Below are 26,206 nucleotides of genomic sequence, written 5' to 3' on the forward strand. Positions count from 1 at the left end.
CAGCCATTGTTGAAAAATGTGTTGAATTGTGGGACTCCTTATATAGTTTGCACCTGGTTACCACCTGCTCAGACTTGGTGGTAATTGCGATTCTCAAAATTGCAAATTTCGAGAAATCGATATTTGTGATTATTTCATACATTTCATTGCGATTTCTTAGATTACGATTTTATAATTTGCGACTTTCGCAATTTGAAAATCGCAGTTTAGTCATTCGCAACTTTAGGATTCACTATTTTTGCGATTCCTTATGTTAGCGTTGCAAGATTGTCTCATACATCTTGTTTTGCTAATTTTTATTCGCAAACGCTGTTTTTTGCGATTCGCAGCATTTGCGAGTAAAAGTTTGTTTCATACATATGGCCCTGAGTCAGTAATCACTAAGATATAGCTTTGCATCTGACGTGTTATGTCCCATCAGTTTAAAGTGTTTTGCTCCTGCTGATCTCAAATTCTGCTGCCTGATGTTAGACCTGCGGATCTCAATGCTTTATTTTAATTTTACAGTCATTTCTTTTCGCAGTGTTGGCTCTCCCACAAGGACAAATTCGCAAAAATAGTTCTTTTTTGATTCATAGGAAACATAATTCCTGAGATTTATTTTTTCTTCAGTTGTTCATTTGCAACCTGTAACATCTCTGATTTTAAGACTCTGTATTTTTTAAATGATGTCCTCAAAGAGAGGGCCAGACTCACTGGAAATCTTGTTTTGTCAGTGAAACATAAATAACTTCCAAGGGGGGCTTTTATTTTCCATACTATCCCAGCCGTGTTCTAATGTTAATCAGAATTAAAAGCTTCACTAAAATTCACATTAAATGCATATATAGACATCTCTTTATCTATCTCTCTGGTTAGACTGATGCAACAGAAGGCAAGTGGGTTACTTATGTCATTCCACATTTTGGTGAAATGTAATAACTGTAGGATCAGTGGAAGGATGTACTTCGTGACTTCTGATAGCATGGATGCCTGTACGCACTCAATGTAATGACAGTACCAGATTCCTGAGCACTGGAGGATGTTAGCTCACAACTCACAAATAAGTAAAAATATATTTTTTTAACATATAGGAAGTGATTGAAAAAGCTCTTGGAGTACCAGCAAATCGTATTGTGGTCCGAGTGAAGAGACTTGGCGGTGGATTTGGAGGGAAGGATTCCAGAAGTGTTGTTCTGGCAAGAGCAATAGCAGTAGCTGCTCAGAAGTAAGTGTCATGGTAAAAAATGTTTTGTTTTAAATTCAAAACCATGGAAACTTCAAATCACAGGTTTACGACAAGGCAAATTAGCAGATTTGACCATTTTTTTGAGTTCCATTGCTTACAGTAACTTATAAAACTGAAAGGCAACAACTGGTGGCCCTATATGTAACTCATTTGCTTGAGTTACAAGTAGAGTTGAAATTTCATGCCTTACAGTACAACTAAATTTGGAGGAAAGGCCTGATATAAGAATTAACAAATTCTAAGTTGTGCTTTGTTTTGGCAATGGTCTACTGGAGACCAGAATATAGTGCCATTTCCTTTAAGTATAACACTGACTTTGCCTTTTCATCCAATCACCGTTTCAATAGGATATTAGTTTCTGGATGAATATGAAACACAACAAGCATCAAATGTAATCACCATCTTGGGAACATTAGCATTCACACAACTGCCAATAGAGACCCCACAGGAAGCTAGACATTTACAAAATTTGGAGGCTTATTTAGAAAGTTCCCTGTTTATCAAAATTGTGAGATTCCCACACTCTACATGGCGTCAAAGAGAAATGCCATATTTCTGCCTGCATTGGGGAGTTTGATTTAAAAAATGAAATGTTTTAATGTGTGGGTACTTTAAACATAGTAACCACATATTAAAGCTTCTGCGCCTTTTAGGGGAGTTGCAACTGCAGCTACTCTAAAAGAATTTATTCTTGCTTGGTGATTTCTAAATATGATGAGTTGTGCTCCACAGGGAAGCCATAATCAGTGTACGTGCTTGCTATTAGGCATTGTAAATCAGACTGCTGGGCAGTTCTAGAAAGGCTGCATTTTGATTGGCTCCTAACCTATCAGTATCTACCACGAAGATTCACAGCCTCATTGCAGTTTCAACCCACATATATTCCTTCTTCCCATAGTATCTGCCTGTGGAGATAAGATTTCTAATAAACAGCAAGAATCTTCAATTATGTCACAGAATATGTCTGTCCAGGGGGCACTGCAGAACGCTGAATATGTACATGAAAATGTGTCTTACCTCTTTTGATACAGGTTCCCGGAATACCCGAGTTAACGATTCCATGTGTTTGTATTACATATTTAACTTGTTAAGAAGTTTTGAAAACTGTGTAGTCTATGACACTTTTGTGATTGTGTGTCTACCTCTCACTCAAACTGAGTTATTTACCAACGGTGGAAAGGGCCCTCTGCTTGACCTTGGACCCTCTCGCCCCACCACGGACAATAATGAGCGCCTTCCCCTTGGATAATAAAGCTTAAGCTCGATAAATGCATTTTGCATTCGGCCTTGCGGCCTGGCTTTAGTGGTACATTGGTCCGCCGTGTTCCATGGTTTGGGGTCAGATGTTTTTTCCCTCTCTTTCGTCTCCTTATAAACCTCTGCAACTACCTGTATCCTTTGCTAGTTGAAACTCTAGCCTCCTTTTGGGCCAGGTCTGCACTAGGTAACTATACTAAGACAATAAAGAAATACTAAATGTCTTAATTATTGTCATAACTGTGCTCTTATTATGGATAGGCAATATTTATCATGGAGTGATACTAAGCTAAACTGACAGTGTGACACGGGTAGGAAAACACATGAGAAATGTTTTTATTCTCCACAGGGTTGGTCGCCCTGTACGGTGCATGTTTGAACGCGATGAGGACATGTTAATAACTGGTGGACGGCATCCCTATTTGGGCCGATATAAGGTATATTAATTGTATCTTTACATGTGAGTAGTTATTCATACTTAATTTTGGGTACAATATCATGTCTGCATGCTCCCATTCCACTCGCTCACATCTTTTGTATATCAACTTGCAGGCACAAAAGCAGGCATTGATAGGAGTGGAGATGAGATATTGAAAAAGTTGAGTAGGAGAAGCTTGAACAGACACAAAGCTCCTTTTCAGAATCCGCTAAAACATTCCCTCTTATCAACCTTGAGAACATTTTCTTAATTAAATTCCTCCTCCATCCTTCTCTTGTTTCGTGGCCACTTCTCCCACTGAGTAACTCTGCCTGTAGCCTATTTATTTGTGAGAAACATGGAACCCAACGGAAGAAATGATATATGAATCCCTTGAGAATGGGATAATGGGATAATATTCCTGAAAAGTAAGTAATCAAATGAGGAGTATGTTGTTATTATAAAAGTAAAAGATGACGGTTACAATACTAGACATTTTTCAAACTTCTGGGAAAGTAATTTCCATTAAAATGTTAATCAAACAGACTTAAATTTACATTTCGTTCAACTATTTGTAGAAAATTCCCCCAAATCAGACCCGTCCAACCCCTTCTTACTACTTTGGTGCCTTGTTGTTTTTTGTGATATTATGATTTTGACATTGTACTGTTGATCTCTGTTTACTCTGCCCACCCGTTTTTTGCTTGTTTTTTCCCGCCGTTTACCACCCCCTCTCCCGCCTCCCAGCTGCGCGTTCCCGCCCCACTCCCATACATAATGGCGGCCATAGCCAGGGAGCGTGAGCACAACCTCTGACCCAGTTTGAGGCCTACTCTCTCCCCAGCAGCTCCGCGGTGCTCTTCTCCGACGCAGATCCCCTTGGCCCTATCCATGCAGGGTTTGAGCCCGCTCTGTGCCATCAGGTAGATTGTCCCCTCGTGTAACTCTTGATATCGTTACATATTGTTATATATTTTTTATTCTTGCTACTTTATCCCTCGTTGTATATTCACCCTTCTTACTACTTTTGTGCTTTGCTGTTTTTTGTGATATTATGATTGTGACATTGTACTGTTGCCCTCTGTTTACTCTGCCCGGCCGTTTTGTGCTTGGTTTTTCCCGCCATTTACCTCCCCCGCTCCCGCCTCTCATCTGCACGTTCCTGCCCCCTCCCCTACATAATGGCGGCGCGCGCAGGGGGCATGCCAAAGGCGCGCCTAAGGCAAGCCCATCAGTCCCCATCCACAAACCGACCACGGCTAGTGCCAGGAACCCCTGATCTCTGCCCGTCCACCGCTACGACTCCACCACCTTCCTCGCACTCTACCCCGGAAGACACACAGACGGCAACCAGTCCTCACCAAACATGATCCATGGCCAGTTCTCCTGCCTCCGCTGCCGCTGAACCCTTACCACCACCCTCACCACCAACACCACCTACACCAACACCCTCAGCTGCATCCTCCTCAACATGCACTCCATACACAAGCACGCCACAGAAATCTGGAACTTACTCAACTCTCTTTCACCTGACGTCTCCTTCTTCACAGAGACTTGGACCAACACTGCATCCGCCCCGACATCAACACCGCCATCCCCGACGGCTACGAGATCCAGATTACATAAAAGATACAAACAGGAAAAAAATTGCAAATGGACAAGTTGTAAAGTCACACAGGGAAGAGATACAAATAGAAACAATTGCAAATGTACAAGTTGTAAAGTCACTCAGGAAGAGATACAAATGGATAAACTCTAAGAATCACATAGGAATGGTAGTGAGTACAAAGGTCTACTACATATACTAGTGGTTAGAGTTATTTCTATATACATATATATATACAAATAGTAGATTTTCTCAGGATTCCATTTTACCAGGGTCAAGGGGGTACAAGGCTCAGTCCAGGGTCACGCATTGTCCAGTAAGTCCATTTGCACCAGAAAGACCTTCAAGATGGAGGATCTAGGTTAAAGGCCACGACAACAACACTACAAAATGGTGGTGTTGCTGTTTGGTGAGAAACCAATCAGAAAAGCTGTATGAGTCCACGGGGGGATGTGAGGGGAAGGCAGAAGTGCGGACCCCTTCTCTCTCTCCAGGGCCCCCTTACTGGTTCCAGGGGTCCCTCTCACCTCAGTCTATCGTCTCCCGGTGTCCGTGCTGTCTGCAGGCCTCTGTGCCCCCGCAACACCCTCGGAAGAGGCTCCAACATTTACTCGGGAGGGGGGCCAAGCCACCGCTCCCAGACCCCGACTGTGGCACTCTGATCTCCAGGCACCAATGCAGCCAGGCTCTCACCAGTGGCCGCCGGATCCAGCGCTGGTGGCGTCGCCTGCCCTTCGGCCAGCGGAACCCCGCTTCTTGGCACCCGGAGTCGCTCGCAGGCCTCAGCACCCACGCAAGCCTTCCTCAGGTTCTTCGCTGCTCCCATGGTTTCAATGGTGCACTCTGCCTAGGGGGGGCCGAACCACAGTCCGTGGTGCTCGCTGGGCCTCCAGGCCCCCCATCTCTCCGCGCCAGCAGGCTATCAGTCTTCCATAAAGTGCACTCCATCTTTCCTCTCTTTCGTGTGCTTTGAGAGGCAAAGGGAAGCGATCTGAGCGCCAAAGAGCCGGAGCTCGTGAATAATCCATGCCCTCCCCATGCGAGAGTCCATTACCCGCCTTTGATAGGAGTAAATCTGGAGCTGCTTCCATAGATTGAAACCTGCTTCGAAGGATTCTAAATACCCACAAACATGCAATTTAAAGTAAGAATAAATGCATTAACAAGCAAAAACTTTCATTTCGTGACTCCCTGATGCATTTCTGCATTTCTGCACTTGAGTTCATATACGGATGTGAATTATGCCCAAAGCCCTCAAAAGGCTTACTCAAAAAGAACATGGATGGACCTGTTAGCACTGTAAGGGGAGACCTTTAACCTCTTGGATGCTATGGGAATTCCCCTGCTGTGCTGGGATTTCGTGATCCTTATTGGTTCATGACGAGCTGGGCTCGTCATGAGCGTGCGAGGAGGCTACTGCATGACGAGCCCAGCTCGTCATGAGCGTGGAAGGGGTTAAGTCTGCTGCATATTCTGTAAAGGGAGTGTGGCATTTTACTAAAGCCTGGATATAGTCTGTAAAGGTATGGTGCACTTTATTTCTACAAAACAGTCCCCCGAGATTTATATTTACTTCTTTTAGCGTCAGTCTCATTTTCCTTGCCGCCCTTGGGGGTAATTAGTAGGCCTAGGCGGAATTTCAATTGCTCAGAAGTAATTTTTCGTAATTCTGCATTACTCTTCGATGCAGAATTACCGATAATTAAAGGATCCTCCTCACATAATTAAGAGTAATTTGGGGGAAGAAATCCTAATGCAAGAGCACATTTAGCGAGCACGAGCTGCTTGTGATCTCTATTCATGTTCTGCTGCATTTAGCGCTATTTCTTAGTACAAAATGAATCCTCGTGTTGAAATTGCTCTAAGAAAATAGTGCTAAATGTTAGTAGCAAGCACATTTAGTGAGTGCCAGTGGCCGCTCCTGCTCGCTATTTATGTTCTGTCGCATTTAGCGTTATTTCTTAGCTCAAATGCAACTTCCTGGTCCTTTTAGAGGTGATAGGGTATTTCTGCGCTGAGAAATGGCAGTAAATGCAGAATTACTCTTCTTGGGTATTAAAGCATTATCTCGAGGAATTTTTTTGTGATTTTGTATGATTACGTTAACCCCTTCGCTGCTAGGCCTTTTCCCCTCCTGTGCTAAGCCTTTTTTTGGCGATTTGGGGTAGTGCGCGCTTAGGCCCCTGTAACTTTTTGACCACATAAGGAATCCACGCCAAATTTGCGTCCTTTTCTTCCAACATCATGTGGATTCTAAAGGTACCCAGGGTTTGTGGATTCCCTTGGAGGGGTCCCAGAAATTAACCAAAATATAGTGACATTTTAGTTTTTTCAGAAAAATGAGAAAAACGGGCTGCAAATGAAAGCCTCTGGGATTTTCCCTGCAAATGGTATCAAAAAAGGGTTTGTGTGGCTTAAATCTCCATTTTCTCAGCTTTTAGGGAATGACAGTCTTTTGTCAGAGAACCAACATTTTTCACACAGTTTTGGCATTTTTCTGGGACATAGCCTATTTTTGCTATTTTTAGAGCTTTTCACCACCTTCCAGTTAATGGTAGAAATGAGTATGAAAGCAATAAGGGATCCTGGAAAGCTATACATTTTCGAAAAGTAGACAAAATTCTAAATTCAAAAAGGGGTCATTTGTCTAAATCCATGAAGGTTTCTTTATATAAACAGTTAAATATTGGAATAATTGAAAATTTGTTGAAAAAAACAGCCTTTTGTCTCAACGTTTTCACCTATAACTTCTTGTAATTTTGACAGCTCTTGGAAAGCAATGTACCATTACATTCGTTAGACCTTCCTGGTTGTGGGGATATATAGGACGTGTAGTTTCTCCAAGAACCCGACGAACCCAGATCCAAAAACTAAGCAGCAACTTGCAATGATTTTTTTTATTTACTGGGTATAGCGCACTTATTCTTGGAAAATGTATATGTGGAAAAATCGGTATGAAAGACACCTATGTATTTCTGAATTGGGTACAAAATATAGAGTCTAGAAACAGTATATAATTGCACATTTTCAAAATTGGGAATACTCATACTAGCATGAGAATTATTGGTCATTTTTTAAAAAGATTTTTTTTTACACAATGTCTTTCATTGGGAAGGGAGAAATGCATGAAAACTCAATTGGTAATAACAGTTGATTTACAAATCTGAATTATCCTAAGTCTCCCGATAAAAACGGTACCTCACTTGTGTGGGTCTGTCTTGTGCCTGCGACAGGAAACGGCGCAAAATGCAACGTGGTCACACCTCAATTTTGCAGTTAAAAATTGACACTTTTATGGCAAAGTGCCTACCTTTTCTTTTTGAGCCCTAGCTCTGCCAGCACCTGGTGAAACCTAGCAACCCTATACGTTTTTGAAAACTAGACACCCAGGGGAATTCAGGATGGGGTGACTCGACTGCCTACCACCAGGTTTTGTTACCCAGAATCCCTTGTAAAGCTAAGAATTTGACAAAAAAACACATTTCCTCACATTTCTGTGGTGGAAAGTTCCGGAATCTGCGTGGATCAACAAATTTCCACCCACCCAGCGTTCCTCCAGGTCTCCCGAAAAAAATGGTACCTCACTTGCGTGGGTAGGCATAGTGGCTGCGACATGAAACAGCGCAAAACGCAACGTGGTCACACCTCAATTTCCCAGTGAAATCTTGCCATTTTTGGACAAAGAGACTACCTTTTGTTTTTGAGCCCTAGCTCTGCAAGCACCTAGTTCAAGTTCAAGTTCGAAAATTTGTATAGCGCACTACTCACCCAGAGGGTCTCAAGGCGCTTGGGGGAGGAGGGGGGGCACTTTACTTATCGAATATCCAGGTTTTTAGTTGCTTTCTGAAGGAGAGGTGGTTCTGTGTAAGGCGGAGGTGGGTGGGGAGAGAGTTCCAGTTCTTGGCCGCTAAGTAGGAGAAGGATCTTCCCCCCATGGTGGATCTATGGATGCGCGGAATTGCGGCGAGGGCTTGATTGGACGATCGTAGTTGGCGGGTGGGGGTGTAGAAGGACAGTCGCGTGTTGAGGCATTCGGGTCCTAGGTCGTAGAGGGCTTTGTGTGCGTGGGTGAGGAGACGGAACGTTATTCTCTTTTTGACGGGGAGCCAGTGGAGGTCTTTCAGGTGACCGGAAATGTGAGCTTGACGAGGGATGTCTAGTATGAGTCTGGCTGAGGCGTTTTGGATCCGTTGGAGTTTTTTCTGTAGTTTGGCTGTGGTTCCGACATAAAGGGTGTTTCCGTAATCCAGTCGGCTTGTGACCAGTGCGTGGGTGACTGTCTTTCTTGTTTCGGCGGGGATCCAACGGAAGATTTTTTTGAGCATGCGTAGGATGTTGAAGCATGATGATGAGACGGCGTTGACTTGTCTGGTCATCGAGAGGGAGGAGTCCAGGATGAAGCCCAGGTTACGTGCGTGGTCCGTAGGTATGGGTGCGGTTCCCAGGGCCGGTGGCCACCAAGAGTCATCCCAGGTAGAGGGGGATAAACCTAAGATGAGGACTTCCGTTTTGTCCGAGTTCAGTTTTAAACAGCTGTTCTTCATCCACCGGCTACTTCTTTCATTCCTTCGTGTAAGTTGGTTTTGGCGGTGTTTGGGTCTTTGGTGAGGGAGAGGATCAGCTGGGTGTCGTCTGCGTAGGAGATGATGTTGAGGTTGTGTTGGCGTGCGATGGATGCGAGGGGACTCATGTATATGTTGAAGAGGGTGGGACTGAGTGATGATCCTTGGGGTACGCCGCAGATGACTTCGGTGGCCTCTGATCTGAAAGGGGGGAGGCGGACTCAATGGGTTCTTCCGGCGAGGAACAAGATGATCCAGTCCAATGCTTTTCCTTGTATTCCGACGTTGCTAAGGCGTTGTATGAGGGTGCTATGACAGACTGTGTCGAAGGCTGCGGAGAGGTCAAGTAGGATGAGGACAGCTGTTTCTCCGTTGTCCAGTAGAGTTCGAATTTTGTCTGTTGCTGCGATGAGGGCGGTTTCGGTGCTGTGTTTGGCTCGGAAGCCGGACTGTGAGGGGTCGAGGGATTTGTTGGATTCGAGGAAGGCGGCGAGCTGACTGTTGACGGCTTTCTCAATGACTTTGGCAGGGAATGGGAGGAGCGAGATGGGACGGTAGTTCTTAAGTTCAGTGGGGTCTGCTGTTGGTTTCTTTAGAACAGCGCTGAGTTCGGCATGTTTCCAGCTTTCCAGGAAGGTAGCGGAGTTGAGGGAGCACTTAATGACGTCACGGAGATGTGGTGCGATAATGGAGTTTGCTTTGTTGAAAATGTGGTGGGGGCATGGGTCGGTTGGCGATCCCGAGTGGATGGAGTTCATCAGGCGGATGGTGTCTTCAGTGGTGATTGAGTTCCAGTCGTAAAGGATGTTAGAGGTCGGTTTTGGTTCGGCGTTGGGTGGAGTGGACTGGTCTTCAGGCTGGTTTCCAAAGCTGTTATGTATGTCGGCGATTTTGTTATGGAAGAACGAGGCTAGGGAGTCGCAGAGGTCTTGGGAGGGAGTGATGTCGTTGGTGCCGGCGGTGGGGTTGGTAAATTCTTTGACGATGTTGAATAGTTCCTTGCTGTTTTGAGCGTTGTTGTCAAGACGATCCTTGAATGCTGATTTCTTGGTGGATCGGATCAGTTGGTGGTGTTTGCGGGTGGCGTTCTTGAAGGTGGTCAGGTTGTCGGTGGTTGGGTTTTTTCTCCAGGCTTTCTCGAGGGTACGACAGAACGTCTTGGATTTCTTAAGGTCATCGTTGAACCAGGGGGATTTTTTGTTACCTTGCTTGATTTGGTGGTTTTTCAATGGTGCTAGTTCGTCGGCGCTGTGGGCGAACCATTGTGTGAGGTTGGTGGCTGCTTGGTTTGGGTCCGATGATTTTGCAGGAGGGTTTTGGTGAAGCGATGTGAAGAGCTGGTCGGTCGTAATTTTGTTCCAGTTTCTTCGGGGAATAGGTTGTGGGGGGTTGTGGGTCATGGTCTTTTTGTAGTTGAAGTGAACACAGCTGTGATCAGTCCAGTGGAGGGCTGTGGTGTGATTGAAGGAGATGTGCTTGCTGGAGGTGAAGATTGGGTCGAGCGTGTGTCCGGCATAGTGGGTGGGGGTATTGACAAGTTGTCGAGGTTGTCCAGGTTGTCCAGAAGGGTGGTAGTGTTGCTGTTGTTTTTCTTTTCCAGGTGGAAGTTGAGGTCTCCCAGTAGGATGTAGTCCTCGGAGGGAGGGCGTGTGGGCTGATGAAATCAGTGATGTCTTCGCTGAATTGTGTGCGGGGTCCTGGTGGTCTGTAGATGAGGGTGCCTCTGAGTGTGGTCTTGGGGTTGGTGTGGATCTGGAAGTGAAGGTGTTCGGCGGTAGCGAGGTCATCGTCTGAATTGGTCGTGATGCGGATGGTGTTCTTATGGACGATGGCGATGCCTCCTCCTGTTTGGTTGGTGCGGTCCTTTTGGATGATCTTGTAGCCTAGAGAAACCTAGCGAACCTATACATTTTTGAAAACTAGACACCCAGGGGAATTCAGGATGGGGTGACTTGACTGCCTACCACCAGGTTTTGTTACCCAGAATCCCTTGCAAAGCTAAGAATTTGACAAAAAAAACACATTTTCCTCACATTTCTGTGGTGGAAAGTTCTGGAATCTGCGTGGATCAACAAATTTCCACCCACCCAGCGTTCCCCCAGGTCTCCTGAAAAAAATGCTACCTCACTTGCGTGGGTAGGCATAGTGGCTGCGACATGAAACAGCGCAAAACGCAACATGGTCGCACCTCAATTTCCCAATGAAATCTTGCCATTTTTGGACAAAGAGACTACATTTTGTTTTTGAGCCCTAGCTCTGCCAGCACCTAGGGAAACCTAGCAAACCTATACATTTTTGAAAACTAGACACCCAGTGAAATTCAGGATGGGGTGACTCGACTGCCTACCACCAGGTTTTGTTACCCAGAATCCCTTGCAAAGCTAAGAATCTGACCAAAAAAACACATTTTCCTCACATTCCTGTGGTGGAAAGTTCTGGAATCTGCGTGGATCAACAAATTTCCACCCACCCAGCGTTCCCCCAGGTCTCCCGAAAAAAATGGTACCTCACTTGCGTGGGTAGGCATAGTAGCTGCAACATGAAACAGCGCAAAACGCAACGTGGTTGCACCTCAATTTCCCAGTGAAATCTTGCCATTTTTGGACAAAGAGACTACCTTTTGTTTTTGAGCCCTAACTCTGCCAGCACCTAGGGAAACCTAGCAAACCTATACATTTTTTTAAACTAGACACCCAGGGGAATTCAGGATGGGGTGACTCGACTGCCTACCACTAGGTTTTGTTACCCAGAATCCCTTGCAAAGCTAAGAATTTGACAAAAAAAACACATTTTACTCACTTTTCTGTAATGGGAAGTTCTCGAATCTGCGTGGATCAACGAATTTCCACCCACCCAGCGTTCCCCCAGGTCTCCCGAAAACAATGGTACCTCACTTGCATGGGTAGGCATAGTGGCTGCAACATGAAACAGCACAAAACGCAACGTGGTCGCACCTCAATTTCCCAGTGAAATCTTGCCATTTTTGGATAAAGAGACTACCTTTTGTTTTTGAGCCCTAGCTCTGCCAGCACCTAGGGAAACCTAGCAAACCTATACATTTTTGAAAACTAGACACCCAGGGGAATTCAGGATGGGGGGACTCGACTGCCTACCACCAGTTTTTGTTACCTAGAATCCCTTGCAAATCTAAGAATTTGACCAAAAAAAACAAATTTTCCTCACAATTCTGTGGTGGAAAGTTCTGGAATCTGCGTGGATAAACAAATTTCCACCCACCCAGCGTTCCCCCAGGTCTCCCGTAAAAAATGGTACCTCGCTTGCATGGGTAGGCATAGTGGCTGCGACATGAAACAGCACAAAACGCAACGTGGTCGCACCTCAATTTCCCAGTGAAATCTTGCCATTTTTGGACAAAGAGACTACCTTTTGTTTTTGAGCCCTAGCTCTGTCAGCACCTAGGGAAACCTAGCAAACCTATACATTTTTGAAAACTAGGCACCCAGGGGAATTCAGGATGGGTTGACTTGATTGCCTACCACCAGGTTTTGTTACCCAGAATCCCTTGTAAAGCTAAGAATTTGACAAAAAAACACAGTTTCCTCACATTTCTGTGGTGGAAATTTCTGGAATCTGCGTGGATCAGCAAATTTCCACCCACCCAGCGTTCCCTAGGTCTCCCCAAAAAAATGGTACCTCACTTGCGTGGGTAGGCATACTGGCTGCGACATGAAACAGCGCAAAACGCAACGTGGTCGCACCTCAATTTCCCAGTGAAATCTTGCCATTTTTGGACAAAGAGACTACCTTTTCTTTTTGAGCCCTAGCTCTGCCAGCACCTAGTGAAACCTAGCAACCCTATACATTTTTGAAAACTAGACACCCAGGGGAATTTAGGATGGGGTGACTCGACTGCCTACCACCAGGTTTTGTTACCCAGAATCCCTTGCAAAGCTAAGAATTTGACAAAAAATAACACATTTTCCTCACATTTCTGTGGTGGAAAGTTTTGGAATCTGCGTGGATCAACAAATTTCCACCCACCCAGCGTTCCCCCAGGTCTCTCGAAAAAAATGGTACCTCACTTGTGTGGGTAGGTATAGTGGCTGCGACATGAAACAGCGCAAAACGCAACGTGGTCACACCTCAATTTCCCAGTGAAATCTTGCCATTTTTGGACAAAGAGACTACCTTTTGTTTTTGAGCCCTAGCTCTGCCAGCACCTAGGGAAACCTAGCAAACCTATACATTTTTGAAAACTAGACACCCAGGGTAATTCCGGATGGGGTGACTCGACTGCCTACCACCAGGTTTTGTTACCCAGAATCCCTTGTGAAGCTAAGAATTTGACAAAAAAAACACATTTTCCTCACATTTCTGTGGTGGAAATTTCTGGAATCTGCGTGGATCAACAAATTTCCACCCACCCAGCGTTCCCCTAGGTCTCCCCAAAAAAATGGTACCTCACTTGCGTGGGTAGGCATACTGGCTGCGACATGAAACAGCGCAAAACGCAACGTGGTCGCACCTCAATTTCCCAGTGAAATCTTGCCATTTTTGGACAAAGAGACTACCTTTTCTTTTTGAGCCCTAGCTCTGCCAGCACCTAGGGAAACCTAGCAAACCTATACATTTTTGAAAACTAGACACCCAGGGGAATTCAGGATGGGGGGACTCGACTGCCTACCACCAGTTTTTGTTACCTAGAATCCCTTGCAAATCTAAGAATTTGACCAAAAAAAACAAATTTTCCTCACAATTCTGTGGTGGAAAGTTCTGGAATCTGCGTGGATAAACAAATTTCCACCCACCCAGCGTTCCCCCAGGTCTCCCGTAAAAAATGGTACCTCGCTTGCATGGGTAGGCATAGTGGCTGCGACATGAAACAGCACAAAACGCAACGTGGTCGCACCTCAATTTCCCAGTGAAATCTTGCCATTTTTGGACAAAGAGACTACCTTTTGTTTTTGAGCCCTAGCTCTGTCAGCACCTAGGGAAACCTAGCAAACCTATACATTTTTGAAAACTAGGCACCCAGGGGAATTCAGGATGGGTTGACTTGATTGCCTACCACCAGGTTTTGTTACCCAGAATCCCTTGTAAAGCTAAGAATTTGACAAAAAAACACAGTTTCCTCACATTTCTGTGGTGGAAATTTCTGGAATCTGCGTGGATCAGCAAATTTCCACCCACCCAGCGTTCCCTAGGTCTCCCCAAAAAAATGGTACCTCACTTGCGTGGGTAGGCATACTGGCTGCGACATGAAACAGCGCAAAACGCAACGTGGTCGCACCTCAATTTCCCAGTGAAATCTTGCCATTTTTGGACAAAGAGACTACCTTTTCTTTTTGAGCCCTAGCTCTGCCAGCACCTAGTGAAACCTAGCAACCCTATACATTTTTGAAAACTAGACACCCAGGGGAATTTAGGATGGGGTGACTCGACTGCCTACCACCAGGTTTTGTTACCCAGAATCCCTTGCAAAGCTAAGAATTTGACAAAAAATAACACATTTTCCTCACATTTCTGTGGTGGAAAGTTTTGGAATCTGCGTGGATCAACAAATTTCCACCCACCCAGCGTTCCCCCAGGTCTCTCGAAAAAAATGGTACCTCACTTGTGTGGGTAGGTATAGTGGCTGCGACATGAAACAGCGCAAAACGCAACGTGGTCACACCTCAATTTCCCAGTGAAATCTTGCCATTTTTGGACAAAGAGACTACCTTTTGTTTTTGAGCCCTAGCTCTGCCAGCACCTAGGGAAACCTAGCAAACCTATACATTTTTGAAAACTAGACACCCAGGGTAATTCCGGATGGGGTGACTCGACTGCCTACCACCAGGTTTTGTTACCCAGAATCCCTTGTGAAGCTAAGAATTTGACAAAAAAAACACATTTTCCTCACATTTCTGTGGTGGAAATTTCTGGAATCTGCGTGGATCAACAAATTTCCACCCACCCAGCGTTCCCCTAGGTCTCCCCAAAAAAATGGTACCTCACTTGCGTGGGTAGGCATACTGGCTGCGACATGAAACAGCGCAAAACGCAACGTGGTCGCACCTCAATTTCCCAGTGAAATCTTGCCATTTTTGGACAAAGAGACTACCTTTTCTTTTTGAGCCCTAGCTCTGCCAGCACCTAGGGAAACCTAGCAAACCTATACATTTTTGAAAACTAGACACCCAGGGTAATTCAGGATGGGGTGACTCGACTGCCTACCACCAGGTTTTGTTACCCAGAATCCCTTGTGAAGCTAAGAATTTGACAAAAAAAACACATTTTCCTCACATTTCTGTGGTGGAAATTTCTGGAATCTGCGTGGATCAACAAATTTCCACCCACCCAGCGTTCCCCTAGGTCTCCCCAAAAAAATGGTACCTCACTTGCGTGGGTAGGCATACTGGCTGCGACATGAAACAGCGCAAAACGCAACGTGGTCGCACCTCAATTTCCCAGTGAAATCTTGCCATTTTTGGACAAAGAGACTACCTTTTGTTTTTGAGCCCTAGCTCTGTCAGCACCTAGGGAAACCTAGCAAACCTATACATTTTTGAAAACTAGGCACCCAGGGGAATTCAGGATGGGTTGACTTGATTGCCTACCACCAGGTTTTGTTACCCAGAATCCCTTGTAAAGCTAAGAATTTGACAAAAAAACACAGTTTCCTCACATTTCTGTGGTGGAAATTTCTGGAATCTGCGTGGATCAGCAAATTTCCACCCACCCAGCGTTCCCTAGGTCTCCCCAAAAAAATGGTACCTCACTTGCGTGGGTAGGCATACTGGCTGCGACATGAAACAGCGCAAAACGCAACGTGGTCGCACCTCAATTTCCCAGTGAAATCTTGCCATTTTTGGACAAAGAGACTACCTTTTCTTTTTGAGCCCTAGCTCTGCCAGCACCTAGTGAAACCTAGCAACCCTATACATTTTTGAAAACTAGACACCCAGGGGAATTTAGGATGGGGTGACTCGACTGCCTACCACCAGGTTTTGTTACCCAGAATCCCTTGCAAAGCTAAGAATTTGACAAAAAATAACACATTTTCCTCACATTTCTGTGGTGGAAAGTTTTGGAATCTGCGTGGATCAACAAATTTCCACCCACCCAGCGTTCCCCCAGGTCTCCCGTAAAAAATGGTACCTCACTTGCGTGGGTAGGCATAGTGGCTGCGACATGAAACAGCGCAAAACGCAACGTGGTCGCACCTCAATTTCCCAGTGAAATCTTGCCATTTTTGGACAAAGAGACTACCTTTTGTTTTTGAGACCTAGCTCTGCCAGCGCCTAGGGAAACCTAGCAAACCTATACATTTTTGAAAACTGGACACCCAGGGGAATTCAGGATGGGGTGACTCGACTGCCTACCACCAGGTTTTGTTACCCAGAATCTCTTGTAAAGCTAAGAATTTGACAAAAAAAACACATTTACCTCACATTTCTGTGGTGGAAATTTCTGGAATCTGCGTGGATCAACAAATTTCCACCCACCCAGCGTTCCCCTAGGTCTCCCCAAAAAAATGGTACCTCACTTGCGTGGGTAGGCATAGTGGCTGCGACATGAAACCGCGCAAAACGCAACGTGGTCGCACCTCAATTTCCCAGTGAAATCTTGCCATTTTTGGACAAAGAGACTACCTTTTGTTTTTGAGCCCTAGCTCTGCCAGCACCTACGGAAACCTAGCAAACCTATACATTTTTGAAAACTAGACACCCAGGGGAATTCAGGATGGGGTGACTCGACTGCCTACCACCAGGTTTTGTTACCCAGAATCCCTTGTAAAGCTAAGAATTTGACAAAAAAAACACATTTTCCTCACATTTCTGTAATGGGAAGTTCTGGAATCTGCGTGGATCAACAAATTTCCACCCACCCAGCGTTCCCCCAGGTCTCCCGAAAAAAATGGTACCTCACTTGCATGGGTAGGCATAGTGGCTGCAACATGAAACAGCGCAAAACGCAACGTGGTCGCACCTCAATTTCCCAGTGAAATCTTGCCATTTTTGGACAAAGAGACTACCTTTTGTTTTTGAGCCCTAGCTCTGCCAGCACCTAGGGAAACCTAGCAAACCTATACATTTTTGAAAACTAGACACCCAGGGAAATTCAGGATGGGGTGACTCGACTGCCTACCACCAGGTTTTGTTACCCAGAATCCCTTGCAAATCTAAGAATTTGACCAAAAAAAACCACATTTTCCTCACATTTCTGTGGTGGAAAGTTCTGGAATCTGCGTGGATCAACAACTTTCCACCCACCCAGCATTCCCCCTCGTCTCCCGTAAAAAATGGTACCTCACTTGCGTGGGTAGGCATAGTGGCTGCGACATGAAACAGCGCAAAACCCAACATGGTCGCATCTCAATTTCCTAGTGAAATCTTGCCATTTTTGGACAAAGAGACTACCTTTTGTTTTTGAGCCCTAGCTCTGCCAGCACCTAGGGAAACCTAGCAAACCTATGCATTTTTGAAAACTAGACACCCAGGGGAATTCAGGATGGGGTGACTCGACTGCCTACCACCAGGTTTTGTTACCCAGAATCCCTTGTAAAGCTAAGAATTTGACAAAAAAAACACATTTTCCTCACATTTCTGTGGTGGAAATTTCTGGAATCTGCGTGGATCAACAAATTTCCACCCACCCAGCGTTCCCCTAGGTCTCCCCAAAAAAATGGTACCTCACTTGCGTGGGTAGGCATACTGGCTGCGACATGAAACAGCGCAAAACGCAACGTGGTCGCACCTCAATTTCCCAGTGAAATCTTGCCATTTTTGGACAAAGAGACTACCTTTTCTTTTTGAGCCCTAGCTCTGCCAGCACCTAGGGAAACCTAGCAAACCTATACATTTTTGAAAACTAGACACCCAGGGTAATTCAGGATGGGGTGACTCGACTGCCTACCACCAGGTTTTGTTACCCAGAATCCCTTGTGAAGCTAAGAATTTGACAAAAAAAACACATTTTCCTCACATTTCTGTGGTGGAAATTTCTGGAATCTGCGTGGATCAACAAATTTCCACCCACCCAGCGTTCCCCTAGGTCTCCCCAAAAAAATGGTACCTCACTTGCGTGGGTAGGCATACTGGCTGCGACATGAAACAGCGCAAAACGCAACGTGGTCGCACCTCAATTTCCCAGAGAAATCTTTGCATTTTTGGACAAAGAGACTACCTTTTGTTTTTGAGCCCTAGCTCTGCCAGCACCTAAGGAAACCTAGCAACCCTATACATTTTTGAAAACTAGACACCCAGGGAAATTCAGGATGGGGTGACTCGACTGCCTACCACCAGGTTTTGTTACCCAGAATCCCTTGCAAAGCTAAGAATTTGACAAAAATACCACATTTTCCTCACATTTCTGTGGTGGAAATTTCTGGAATCTGCGTGGATCAACAAATTTCCACCCACCCAGCGTTCCCCCAGATCTCCCGTAAAAAATGGTACCTCACTTGCGTGGGTAGGCATAGTGGCTGCGACATGAAACAGCGCAAAACGCAACGTGGTCGCACCTCAATTTCCCAGTGAAATCTTGCCATTTTTGGACAAAGAGACTACCTTTTGTTTTTGAGACCTAGCTCTGCCAGCGCCTAGGGAAACCTAGCAAACCTATACATTTTTGAAAACTGGACACCCAGGGGAATTCAGGATGGGGTGACTCGACTGCCTACCACCAGGTTTTGTTACCCAGAATCTCTTGTAAAGCTAAGAATTTGACAAAAAAAACACATTTACCTCACATTTCTGTGGTGGAAATTTCTGGAATCTGCGTGGATCAACAAATTTCCACCCACCCAGCGTTCCCCTAGGTCTCCCCAAAAAAATGGTACCTCACTTGCGTGGGTAGGCATAGTGGCTGCGACATGAAACCGCGCAAAACGCAACGTGGTCGCACCTCAATTTCCCAGTGAAATCTTGCCATTTTTGGACAAAGAGACTACTTTTGTTTTTGAGCCCTAGCTCTGCCAGCACCTACGGAAACCTAGCAAACCTATACATTTTTGAAAACTAGACACCCAGGGGAATTCAGGATGGGGTGACTCGACTGCCTACCACCAGGTTTTGTTACCCAGAATCCCTTGTAAAGCTAAGAATTTGACAAAAAAAACACATTTTCCTCACATTTCTGTAATGGGAAGTTCTGTAATCTGCGTGGATCAACAAATTTCCACCCACCCAGCGTTCCCCCAGGTCTCCCGAAAAAAATGGTACCTCACTTGCATGGGTAGGCATAGTGGCTGCAACATGAAACAGCGCAAAACGCAACGTGGTCGCACCTCAATTTCCCAGTGAAATCTTGCCATTTTTGGACAAAGAGACTACCTTTTGTTTTTGAGCCCTAGCTCTGCCAGCACCTAGGGAAACCTAGCAAACCTATACATTTTTGAAAACTAGACACCCAGGGAAATTCAGGATGGGGTGACTCGACTGCCTACCACCAGGTTTTGTTACCCAGAATCCCTTGCAAATCTAAGAATTTGACCAAAAAAAACCACATTTTCCTCATATTTCTGTGGTGGAAAGTTCTGGAATCTGCGTGGATCAACAACTTTCCACCCACCCAGCATTCCCCCTCGTCTCCCGTAAAAAATGGTACCTCACTTGCGTGGGTAGGCATAGTGGCTGCGACATGAAACAGCGCAAAACCCAACATGGTCGCATCTCAATTTCCTAGTGAAATCTTGCCATTTTTGGACAAAGAGACTACCTTTTGTTTTTGAGCCCTAGCTCTGCCAGCACCTAGGGAAACCTAGCAAACCTATGCATTTTTGAAAACTAGACACCCAGGGGAATTCAGGATGGGGTGACTCGACTGCCTACCACCAGGTTTTGTTACCCAGAATCCCTTGTAAAGCTAAGAATTTGACAAAAAAACACATTTTCCTCACATTTCTGTGGTGGAAATTTCTGGAATCTGCGTGGATCAACAAATTTCCACCCACCCAGCGTTCCCCTAGGTCTCCCCAAAAAAATGGTACCTCACTTGCGTGGGTAGGCATACTGGCTGCGACATGAAACAGCGCAAAACGCAACGTGGTAGCACCTCAATTTCTCAGTGAAATCTTGGCATTTTTGGACAAAGAGACTACCTTTTGTTTTTGAGCCCTAGCTCTGCCAGCACCTAGGGAAACCTAGCAACCCTATACATTTTTTAAAACTAGACACCCAGAGGAATTTAGGATGGGGGGATTCGACTGCCTACCACCAGGTTTTGTTACCCAGAATCCCTTGCAAAGCTAAGAATTTGACAAAAAAACACATTTTCCTCACAATTCTGTGGTGGAATGTTCTGGAATCTGCGTGGATCAACACATTTCCACACACCCAGGGTTCCCCCAGGTCTCCCGTAAAAAATTGTACCTCACTTGCGTGGGTAGGCATAGTGGCTGCGACATGAAACAGCATAAAACGCTACGTGGTCGCACCTCAATTTCCCAGTGAAATCTTGCCATTTTTGGACAAAGAGACTACCTTTTGTTTTTGAGCCCTAGCTCTGCCAGCACCTAGGGAAACCTAGCAAACATATACATCTTTGAAAACTAGACACCCAGGGGAATTCAGGATGGGGTGACTCGACTGCCTACCACCAGGTTTTGTTACCCAGAATCCCTTGTAAAGCTAAGAATTTGACAAAAAAAAACACATTTTCCTCACATTTCTGTGGTGGAAATTTCTGGAATCTGCGTGGATCAACAAATTTCCACCCACCCAGCGTTCCCCTAGGTCTCCCTAAAAAAATGGTACCTCACTTGCGTGGGTAGGCATACTGGCTGCGACATGAAACAGCTCAAAACTCAACGTGGTCGCACCTCAATTTCCCAGAGAAATCTTTGCATTTTTGGACAAAGAGACTACCTTTTGTTTTTGAGCCCTAGCTCTGCCAGCACCTAAGGAAACCTAGCAACCCTATACATTTTTGAAAACTAGACACCCAGGGGAATTCAGGATGGGGTGACTCGACTGCCTACCACCAGGTTTTGTTACCCAGAATCCCTTGCAAAGCTAAGAATTTGACAAAAATACCACATTTTCCTCACATTTCTGTGGTGGAAATTTCTGGAATCTGCATGGATCAACAAATTTCCACCCACCCAGCGTTCCCCCAGATCTCCCGTAAAAAATGGTACCTCACTTGCGTGGGTAGGCATAGTGGCTGCGACATGAAACAGCGCAAAACGCAACGTGGTCGCACCTCAATTTCCCAGTGAAATCTTGCCATTTTTGGACAAAGAGACTACCTTTTGTTTTTGAGACCTAGCTCTGCCAGCGCCTAGGGAAACCTAGCAAACCTATACATTTTTGAAAACTGGACACCCAGGGGAATTCAGGATGGGGTGACTCGACTGCCTACCACCAGGTTTTGTTACCCAGAATCTCTTGTAAAGCTAAGAATTTGACAAAAAAAACACATTTACCTCACATTTCTGTGGTGGAAATTTCTGGAATCTGCGTGGATCAACAAATTTCTACCCACCCAGCGTTCCCCTAGGTCTCCCCAAAAAAATGGTACCTCACTTGCGTGGGTAGGCATAGTGGCTGCGACATGAAACCGCGCAAAACGCAACGTGGTCGCACCTCAATTTCCCAGTGAAATCTTGCCATTTTTGGACAAAGAGACTACCTTTTGTTTTTGAGCCCTAGCTCTGCCAGCACCTACGGAAACCTAGCAAACCTATACATTTCTGAAAACTAGACACCAAGGGGAATTCAGGATGGGGTGACTCGACTGCCTACCACCAGGTTTTGTTACCCAGAATCCCTTGTAAAGCTAAGAATTTGACAAAAAAAACACATTTTCCTCACATTTCTGTAATGGGAAGTTCTGGAATCTGCGTGGATCAACAAATTTCCACCCACCCAGCGTTCCCCCAGGTCTCCCGAAAAAAATGGTACCTCACTTGCATGGGTAGGCATAGTGGCTACAACATGAAACAGCGCAAAACGCAACGTGGTCGCACCTCAATTTCCCAGTGAAATCTTGCCATTTTTGGACAAAGAGACTACCTTTTGTTTTTGAGCCCTAGCTCTGCCAGCACCTAGGGAAACCTAGCAAACCTATACATTTTTGAAAACTAGACACTCAGGGAAATTCAGGATGGGGTGACTCGACTGCCTACCACCAGGTTTTGTTACCCAGAATCCCTTGCAAATCTAAGAATTTGACCCAAAAAAAACACATTTTCCTCACATTTCTGTGGTGGAAAGTTCTGGAATCTGCGTGGATCAACAACTTTCCACCCACCCAGCGTTCCCCCTCGTCTCCCGTAAAAAATGGTACCTCACTTGCGTGGGTAGGCATAGTGGCTGCGACATGAAACAGCGCAAAACCCAACATGGTCGCACCTCAATTTCCTAGTGAAATCTTGCCATTTTTGGACAAACAGACTACCTTTTGTTTTTGAGCCCTAGCTCTGCCAGCACCTAGGGAAACCTAGCAAACCTATACATTTTTGAAAACTAGACACCCAGGGGAATTCAGGATGGGGTGACTCGACTGCCTACCACCAGGTTTTGTTACCCAGAATCCCTTGTAAAGCTAAGAATTTGACAAAAAAAACACATTTTCCTCACATTTCTGTGGTGGAAATTTCTGGAATCTGCGTGGATCAACAAATTTCCACCCACCCAGCGTTCCCCTAGGTCTCCCCAAAAATATGGTACCTCACTTGCGTGGGTAGGCATACTGGCTGCGACATGAAACAGCGCAAAACGCAACGTGGTAGCACCTCAATTTCTCAGTGAAATCTTGGCATTTTTGGACAAAGAGACTACCTTTTGTTTTTGAGCCCTAGCTCTGCCAGCACCTAGGGAAACCTAGCAACCCTATACATTGTTTAAAACTAGACACCCAGAGGAATTTAGGATGGGGGGATTCGACTGCCTACCACCAGGTTTTGTTACCCAGAATCCCTTGCAAAGCTAAGAATTTGACAAAAAAACACATTTTCCTCACAATTCTGTGGTGGAATGTTCTGGAATCTGCGTGGATCAACAAATTTCCACCCACCCAGCGTTCCCCTAGGTCTCCCCAAAAAATTGTACCTCACTTGCGTGGGTAGGCATACTGGCTGCGACATGAAACAGCGCAAAACGCAACGTGGTCGCACCTCAATTTCCCAGTGAAATCTTGCCATTTTTGGACAAAGAGACTTCCTTTTGTTTTTGAGCCCTAGCTCTGCCAGCACCTAGGGAAACCTAGCAAACCTATACATTTTTAAAAACTAGACACCCAGGGGAATTTAGGATGGGGTGACTCGACTGCCTACCACCAGGTTTTGTTACCCAGAATCCCTTGCAAATCTAAGAATTTGACAAAAAAAACACATTTTCCTCACATTTCTGTGGTGGAAAGTTCTGGAATCTGCGTGGATCAACAACTTTCCACCCACCCAGCGTTCCCCCAGGTCTCCCAAAAAAAATGGTACCTCACTTGCGTGGGTAGGCATAGTGGCTGCGACATGAAACAGCGCAAAACGCAACGTGGTCGCACCTCAATTTCCCAGTGAAATCTTGCCATTTTTGGACAAAGAGACTACCTTTTGTTTTTGAGCCCTAGCTCTGCCAGCACCTAGGGAAACCTAGCAAACCTATACATTTTTGAAAACTAGACACCCAGGGAAATTCAGGATGGGGTGACTCGACAGCCTACCACCAGGTTTTGTTACCCACAATCCCTTGCAAAGCTAAAGAAATTGTGAAAAAAATGCATTTTCCTCACGTTTCTGTGGTGGAAAGTTCCGGAATCTGCGTGGATCAACAAATTTCCACCCACCCAGTGTTCCCCCAGGTCTCCCAAAAAAATGGTACCTCACTTGCGTGGGTAGGCATAGTGGCTGCAACAGGAAAAGGTCCAAATCGTACGGTGGAGAATTTAAAATAACCTATAGCAAAACTAGCTTGATTTTTTGGGGGGGCACCTGAGTTTTTGGCCCGGGGCTCGGTGGTATTCTTTGGAAAGTACCAAACCCGACCAGTTCTGAAAACTAGACACCCAGGGGAGTCCAGGGAGGTATGGCATGCGTGGGTCCCCCCATGTTTTCCTACCCAGAATTCCTTGCAAACCTTAAAATTAGGTAAAAATATCACTTTTCCAAACTTTTTTGCGCCACTGAACTACTGACTCACAGCTCGTGAGCTGTAAAGCCACGTCAAGGCACCAACCTCTTTACAGGCCATTCATACACCTTTCGTACGTGTGACACATACAAAACATTCACACCGCCAGCCGCGGACCCATCACATTTCAACACTCACACCAGCAGACAGCGCCATTCAAGGGCCCATCACTTTCACACGCCCACATTTCTGACATTGCAACAACACAAAATGATGGACTGCGTGGAGTGTCACTCAACTAGCAGTGTGTGTAGTGACCAACAGAAAGTAACTACTCACACACCACCAGCCGAGCGCCAGTCCACCCACACCACCATCCAAGCACCAGACCATGCACACCGCCAGCCAAACACCACTCAGCGCACACCGCCAGCCAAACACCACTCAGCGCACACCGACAGCCAAGTACCACTCCACACACACCACCAGCCAAGCACCACTCCACGCACACTGCAAGCCAAGCGCCACTCCACACACACAGCCAGCCAAGCACCACTCCGTGCACAGACAGCCAAGTACCACTCCACACACACCATCCAGCCAAGCGCCACTCCACACACACCGCCAGCCAAGCGCCACTCCACGCACACCACCATCCAAGCACCAGACCATGCACACCGCCAGCCAAACACCACTCAGCGCACACTGACAGCCAAATACCACTCCACACACACCACCAGCCAAGCACCACTCCACGCACACCGCAAGCCAAGCGCCACTCCGTGCACATACAGCCAAGTACCACTCCACGCACACCACCAGCCAAGCTCCACTCCACACACTCCACCAGCCAAGCGCCACTCAACACACACCACCAGCCAAGCGCAACTCCACACACACCGCCAGCCAAGCACCACTCCGTGCACAGACAGCCAAGTATCACTCCACGCACACCACCAGCCAAGCGCCACTCCACACACACCACCAGCCAAGCACCACTCCACGCACACCACCAGCCAAGGACAAATCCAAACACAACACCAGGCAAGCGCAAGAGCACGCACACCGCCAACCAAACACCAGACCACGCACACCGCCAGCCAAGCACCAGTCCACAGACACCGCCAGACAAGCACCAGTCCACAGACACCACCAGACAAGCGCCAAACCATGCACACCGTCAGAAAATGGACACTACACGCAAACCAACATCATACTTTAATTTTTTTTGAAAATAAAAGAAAAACAAAAACAAATTGCAAATTGATACAAATCTACTAACTCAACAACTAAATAAAAAAAGACTACACAAATGCAAACTTTGAAACTGAACAATAAGACCAACCAGTTCACTTTACCACTCATTGATATTCCCAAAAATTCTTTTGCGTGTGGTACAATCTAAAACAAGCAGGTACACACAGCCCAGGGTTTGAAGGGCAGTCGGGGCAGTACATACGAACCTCCTTCCGCAAACCTCTTTGCCAACAGACTCTACATCTCCGACTGGGAAAGTCTTTTGAGATTGTAGGAGGAATTGTATCAGGAAAGTGGCGATCTTTCAATCTGGCAACATCCTCCACCACTCCAACTCTAGGAACACTTGCCTGTTCCACTAAAACAAGGCTGCCTATTACAGACTCCTGAAACTTTACAAAAGTCATCTTTGACTGGGGACAAGATTTCTGGAACACAACAAAAGCATTAAAGGTTGCCAAGTGGAAAAGATGGATAGCCAACTTCTTGTACCAAATGTAAGCCTTACGAAGAGCAGCATACGGTTCCAACCTCTGATCTACTCTGTCAACACCACCCATGTACTTATTGTAGCACAGTATGCACACAGGTTTGCGCACTTCTGCAACCTGACCCCAAACAGTCACCGGTTCAGTGCTTTCATCATGTATTGTAGTCAACATGTAGACATCTCTCCTGTCTGAACACTTCACAGCTAGAAGCTCCTCACAACGCAATGCACAGCACTGTCCCCGAGCAAGCTTTCGACAAACAAGTTCTTTTGGGAAACCTTTACGGTTTGAGCGGATTGTGCCACAAGCAACAGTGTCCACTTTGGCCAATTCCCTGAACAACCGCACACCAGTGTAGAAGTTATCGACATACAAA

At 45.8% G+C, this 26,206-nt stretch overlaps 1 protein-coding gene across 1 annotated transcript in view; it reads left to right on the forward strand.

Annotated features, from left to right (window-relative positions):
• LOC144762933 (xanthine dehydrogenase/oxidase-like) overlaps positions 1–26,206 on the forward strand; it is a 1,098,251-nt gene that overhangs the window by 475,510 nt on the left and 596,535 nt on the right. The window contains exons 21-22 of the mRNA XM_078648234.1: positions 1,074–1,207; positions 2,835–2,922. Of these exons, the coding sequence (XP_078504360.1) occupies positions 1,074–1,207; positions 2,835–2,922 (222 nt within the window). The remainder of the gene's footprint in view (positions 1–1,073; positions 1,208–2,834; positions 2,923–26,206) is intronic.

This window comes from Lissotriton helveticus, chromosome 6 (genome assembly GCF_964261635.1).
Source record: "Lissotriton helveticus chromosome 6, aLisHel1.1, whole genome shotgun sequence".
Lineage (NCBI taxonomy): Eukaryota > Metazoa > Chordata > Amphibia > Caudata > Salamandridae > Lissotriton > Lissotriton helveticus.